The sequence below is a fragment of the Chiroxiphia lanceolata genome, chromosome 1 (genome assembly GCF_009829145.1).
Source record: "Chiroxiphia lanceolata isolate bChiLan1 chromosome 1, bChiLan1.pri, whole genome shotgun sequence".
In the NCBI taxonomy this organism is placed as follows: Eukaryota; Metazoa; Chordata; class Aves; order Passeriformes; family Pipridae; genus Chiroxiphia; species Chiroxiphia lanceolata.
The window spans coordinates 53,157,313-53,163,511 of NC_045637.1; the positions used below are offsets into that span (position 1 = coordinate 53,157,313).

General features: G+C 36.7%; 1 protein-coding gene across 2 annotated transcripts in view; it reads left to right on the forward strand.

Annotated features, from left to right (window-relative positions):
* The window catches only part of ANKRD12 (ankyrin repeat domain 12), a 57,771-nt gene extending 52,304 nt beyond the window's left edge, over positions 1–5,467 (forward strand). For both annotated transcript variants that reach the window (XM_032692179.1, XM_032692190.1), the window contains 3 exons: positions 1,834–1,977; positions 3,774–3,869; positions 4,191–5,467. In XM_032692179.1, the coding sequence (XP_032548070.1) occupies positions 1,834–1,977; positions 3,774–3,869; positions 4,191–4,376 (426 nt within the window). In that variant the 3' untranslated portion in view covers positions 4,377–5,467. The remainder of the gene's footprint in view (positions 1–1,833; positions 1,978–3,773; positions 3,870–4,190) is intronic.
* Positions 5,468–6,199: the final 732 nt, after the last annotated feature.

Genomic DNA, 6,199 nt, shown 5'->3' on the forward strand with positions numbered 1-6,199 from the left:
TTGTAGATTTCAGAACCAAATTGATGGAGTTAAAACAATTTAAGAAATAGTAAATTCTGTTTTGAGAGAAGACACATGTGGCTCTAACACTAAAAGATTTTTTGCAATATTCTGCTGGCAGAAACTGCCCAAAATTATATTAGAACTACATCTGTAGGCACCATGGAATTTGAACACAGAGAAGATACTCTTGGTTTAGGAGTATTCATTATTTTTAGGCTGCCCAAACCTTTTCCTTGGCAACCTAGCTTTAGATGTCGGTATTGTGAGCCAGATTGCTTGTGGACACAGGCAGAATGCCTTTCTGATATAACATGTATCTTAATTATTTCCACACAGTTACACAAGCAGCTGCCTCATCAAGACCCGATGTGATAGTTTTTCAATTGAGGATTTCAATGTGGCTTAACAAAACAGTTGAGGGAAGGGTTTTACTTGAATTTAGTATTTCAGTGTAAAGCTAGGTATAAAATACAAAGCACAGAGATTGTAAACATGGTTCAAGTTCTGACTGAGGAGATTAGTTGTAACCAAAAGCAATGTGGGCAGCAGGTTGAGAGAGGTGATTCTCCCCCTCTACTCTGCCCTTGTGAGACCCCACCTGGAGTACTGCATCCAGGTCTGGGGTCCCCAGCACCAGAAGGACGTTCATCTGTTGGAGCAGGTACAGAAGATAATCAGAGGGATGGAGCACCTCTCCTATGAGGAAAGGCTGACAGAGTTGGGGTTGTTCAACCTGGAGAAGAGAAGGCTCCAGGGAGACCTTACAGCAGCCTTTCAGTACTTAAAGGGGGCTTACACAGAAGAAGGAGAGTGACTTTTAACACAGGCAGATAGTGATAGGACAAGGGGGTATGGTTTTAGACTAAAGGAGGAGAGATTTCAATTAGATATTAGGAGGAAGTTTTTTAGTGTGAGGGCAGTGAGCTACTGGAACAGATTGCCCAAGAGAAGTTGGGGATGCCCCATCCCTGGAAGTGTTCAAGGCCAGGTTGGATGGGGTTCTGAGCAACCTGGTCTAGTGGAAGGTGTTCTTCTCCACAGAGGGGAGTTGGAACTAGATGATCTTTAAGGTCCCTTACAACCCAAACCACTCTATGTTTTTAAGTACTTTTCGTGTTTTCCAAAAAACAGGAAATATAATATTATAATCCACCTTCTTTTATTTTGATAAAAATTAGAGCCATTATATTGCAGAGCAGTAAATACATGCATTCTTTTATGTCTTACAAAATTCTGCATATTTTTAGTTATTTGGCTCAAATAGGCTGTTTTTCAAATGAAGTCCACTTTATATGACTATAAGTCAAGTGAGTTGTATTTTCTTGTCTCAGTTCAGGAAAGAATCTTTATCCAGCTGTGAATTTCTGGAGTTTCTGCATGTTGCTTAAGAAAAGAGAAACAAACCCCACAAATTATATTTCTGCTTCAGTTTTCTTGGCCATTGTGCCTGGCATGACAAGCATGTGACAAAAATCTTCATACAGTCAAGACTCACAAATCTGTATCCTAACACTGCTCCTCATACTTTTCTGCTTTCCCCACATTTGTTAAATAGAACTTGCCTAGTGGAAAGTCTGGGCATGACATTCAGTGGGGGCTGAGGATAAGGAGAAGGTGTTTTCAGTTCTGACATTCACAGGACACTCTTTCCATCATTAAATGGAAATTTTGGATTTGATTAGTAGAGCCACCCCTCCTTGCCCCCGGCGGCGCATTTCTCACACTGTTCGAAAGTGTAAGCCCTAAAAAGAACTGTTTGAATAAATGGACTTTTTTTGAGTTCTTAATTTACCAAATGCATGTTTATATGTTGATATCTTACTCAATTAGGAAAAGCTAATTGTCTCTAACGAGCAAGAGGTTCTGCGTGTCCATTACCGAGCAGCGCGAACTCTGGCCAATCAAACGCTGCCCTTCAGTGCCTGCACTGTGCTCCTGGACGCCGAGGTGTATAACGTGCCTCTGGATGCTCAGGTAAAGATGGGTATTCCAGCATTTCAGACAAAAAGGTCTTTCCTGCCTGACTCAAGTGAAGCATTTGGAGAGAATTCTGTTCCCATCCTGAAATTGTCATTGTTTTCCCTGGAATTAAGATTTTGCTCACTATAGGTTGTTACTTATATTGGGCCTCATTTGGGTGTGCAATAACTAGAGGATGTGGATGTATGTATGTCTTTTTCTGGTTTGTACCGTGCCTGGTTTTCTTTCACCTTCAGAAATTATGAGATGGATACAATGAGAACATTGCTCTGCTGATTTTTATGAAAACAAATTTCAATCATAAACAGAACATGTTTCAGAAGCTTACAAATACAGCTTAAACAGGAACAAAAAAATTACCATAATATAATATAATTTCTATCAGTAATCCAGAGAACTGGAATGCAGCAGTGTGTGAAATGATGAAGTTGGTCTGTGAAATTTGGAAATGTTTGTGGAGATACCACCCACATTAAAGTTTCCTCCTCTCTGTAAGACAGCCACCAGAACTGCTCCATAAAAAACAGATGACCAACAGTGAAGTGTTGAACGCTACCAGATGAAATTTTTTTTTTCAAAATCACCTCAAGCTCCACATTATTTACATGTGCCATCTTATTTACGTGTTTGGTGTTGGTATTTAGTCTTGATTAAAACATGGAATAAGCAGTACATTATGATCTGTATACCTTTTATGGACTCTTGCCCAAAAGTTGGCTCCAGATGTATCTGTAAGAGAATACAGTCTCATGTATTTTGTGAACAGTTCTTGTAACTAAAAAAAATGGAAATAGCATTCACACCTTTTTCAGTGACTGTGAGGACTGTCCTTTGCACTCAAGCAAAGGACCAAACCAAAGAAGTGGGAGGAGAAGTCCCTAAGTTTTTGGTGGACAGAGTGTTAGATGGTCACAGTTCACCTAAATGTCTCCAGCTCATGGTTAGAAGATCAGTGCTGTGGAGGGCTCTTTCTAGAAAAAGCCTTTTCAGCTGTCATTCACATCTGAAATCTCAGCTCTTTTCTAGAAATGTCAATCTCTGCAGGTTTGGTTGGCCTTTTTTGTTTCTGTTCCTCCCCGTTGCTACAGTGTGCAAGTTCCTGCAGTGTCATTTTTTTCTCCCTTAAAAGAGTAACAGCAGCTTGTTCTATTTAGTGATTATTATTTAAATGTTAAATTGGCATAGTCTGGCTTTAGGACTATGTATGTAGAGTATCTAGTTTCTTACAATGGACAGATGTGACATTCCAGATTCTTATGAAATAGTTGGAATTTTAAAAATAACTTTCATTAGGTAGGACATAAGGCAGGTCTGCTCACTTTTTTTAATCTCCTTTTGGGCATTTTGATGGTAAAAATATTTTTTATTATTGCACTGAATACACTGAAGTTTGCTTAAGTTTTCCATGTTTTTGCTTTTCCCTGAGGGAATATTAATTTAATTTGTTACTGAATTTTAAAGAAAACAGAGAGTAATTTTGTGGAAGGCTCTGACTTCTGTTAGTTTAAGGCATAAATCTTTAAGCCTCCTACTCTAAATTTGAAAAGTAGAGCACAGTAAATAGCTTGAGGGAATCTGAAAATACCCATTTTGAGTGAGCAGCTGGCTCGCAGTGGAAGTGGTGGTCAGCATTTATGCTCACAAATACCTTCGTACTTTGAGTTCATGTTTTCATCGGGTGGGATTGTTTATTGTTTACGTCCCATAGAGTAAGTTTTGTGTTTTAAAGTATATTTAAGATTGAATCATCAAGTAACTTAGAGTTTGAATAAATTTTTGGTTTTTTGCAGACTGATGACAGCAAAACATCGGTGAGGGATCGATTTAATGCAAGACAGTTTATGTCATGGCTGCAGGACGTTGATGATAAGTTCGACAAGTTAAAGGTATACTCCTTTCTATTTCCACTTTAAAAAAGAGAACCAAAACTAACGTCATTGAGAAGATAAAATTAATAAATAGTAGATTTGAGTGCAGTATCATAGGCTTTTGTAGAGGTTTTAAGGGCAACACAAGGTCCAGCAGTATAAAAAAAACTGACCTTTGCTGCCGTGTAGTGTAATGGAATAATCAACAAATTTCTAAATATGTACTGGGGGAGTTACTTACTATCACCAGAGGGGCTCTTAGATATATTTCCTGTTTTCAAACTTGTTGCATTATTTTTTCAAACATTGAAATAACTTTTTTCCTCAATTTTAAAATAGACATGCCTTTTGATGAGGCAGCAGCACGAAGCAGCGGCGTTAAATGCGGTACAGAGACTGGAGTGGCAGCTTAAACTGCAAGAACTTGATCCTGCTACATACAAATCTATCAGCATTTATGAAATTCAGGAGTTTTATGTTCCTCTTGTTGATGTGAATGATGACTTTGAATTGACACCAATATGACAATTAGCATCTTCTGGCTCACCCTTCCCCTTGGACAGCTAGAGGCTGAGGTGCAGGGATACACAGGTGTATTTTTGTTTTAAGACAGAGCACTTAATTCTGTGGAATACTACCTTTCTCAATAATTCAGGTGTTCCTTCAGAGAAGTGTGGCACGGACTCTTGTTCAAACACAGAAAATGGATGCGAATTTTAAATTCAGATTCCCAGTAAATGCTGTTACCTGTAGTGTAAAATTGCCTGTAGCTTTAGAGCTTATTGCTGAAAAAGATGACAAAACCCAGTGAGTTAACAGCGCTGGAAGCTGTTAATAACTAAAACATCCACTCAGAACCAAATGATACTTAAAATCCGCTATAAAGCTTTGTATTATGAAATTTCAGTAACAGTTGAACTCCCACAGAAAAATGATGAAAAAGCCTGTGGAAGAAAATGTAAGATTTGGAGGAAAATAATCAATTAAACTTATTATGTTTTGTAAATTACTGTACAAATTTCTTTTTGGAAAAAGATGTAATATTGTCTTCATTTTTTAATAATTTATTTTATACATATTGTGCAAATGTAAATAGTCTTGTAATTAATGTTCAAACCTGTATAAAATAGATATTTTAAATGTAAAACTGTTTTTGTCTAATGTTTTATTGGACCAAAGTTGTACTTTTTATTACGTGTAGTGTGTTCCTGGTTGGCAATTCCTTTTTGTATGGCATGCATTTTAATTTAGCTGCTTGTTTCATCACCATAACTGTAAAAGAATTGAACTGTATTGCATGCTTCACAGGACTCTTAACTCCTTTCCCTCAATAACTGATACCCAAACAACTGTAGTATTTACAAAATCATATTTCATATTAGTCTGCTGTTGTAATGCCATACCTGTGACTTCCTATACTGAAAATATTTTTGTGTAAAACGAAAAAACCCTTTTGCTCTTATATGGTGGTCTCGAAATAGAGCCTATTTTTTCCAACAAAATGCCTTTGAATTAAAATTCTTAAATTGTATATTGTCTATTTTAATATTAATCTATGGAAGGGATATGTAAATAGTTGTAAATATAATATTTAATAAATTTTATTGGTCATGTTATTAGTTGGAATTTCTTAATATTGTTAAAACTTGATACAGCAAAACTTTGCATTTCTGGAATATGTAAGGAGGTTCAGTGAAAAACTAAAAAAAAAATTTACTTGTGCTGTGAAATTTAACACTTTTTTTATTTTTAATTCCATTAATGAGCAGACAGTTAATTATTTATTAGTAGGAAGTTACAGATATTCATGAAAAAGATTTGTTACCCTCCAGTCCATAAATAAGTCAAGAATGCTTGGGATCTGGTGTCTGCAAAATTATTTCTGAAAAAAATGAAGTTTGTGCAGGAGACTGTTTACCTGGAAAAGAGATTTAAAGTCCTCGGATTGAAGTGATTTTTAATTAATAGGTGAGCTGCTACAAGAGAACTTAATCCTTGTGCTTGTGTGAATGGTGAGGGTGCCCTTTCCTGGGGCAGTGAACAAGAGACTGGATGGACAGCAGGCTCTTTCCCATCTTTACATCAGTGCTAGTGCCAGTCAAGAATGAATAGTAACTCAAGCATAGTAAAGCCAATTAATATGTAGTTCGTGCCCTGTAATTTTTTTCCCCACTTTTAATTTGTTAGGTACCTGTGGAAGGAGAAGTTGTTCCTGCTTTTATTTACAGGAATATCTTCCTGACATCACTCAGAACTAAAAATGTGCTAAAGAAAAAGCAAATTTCATCTGAAAGTAAAATATTCTTCTGAATGTAGCTGTAAATTTTTTACATGCTGCAAAGATCTGT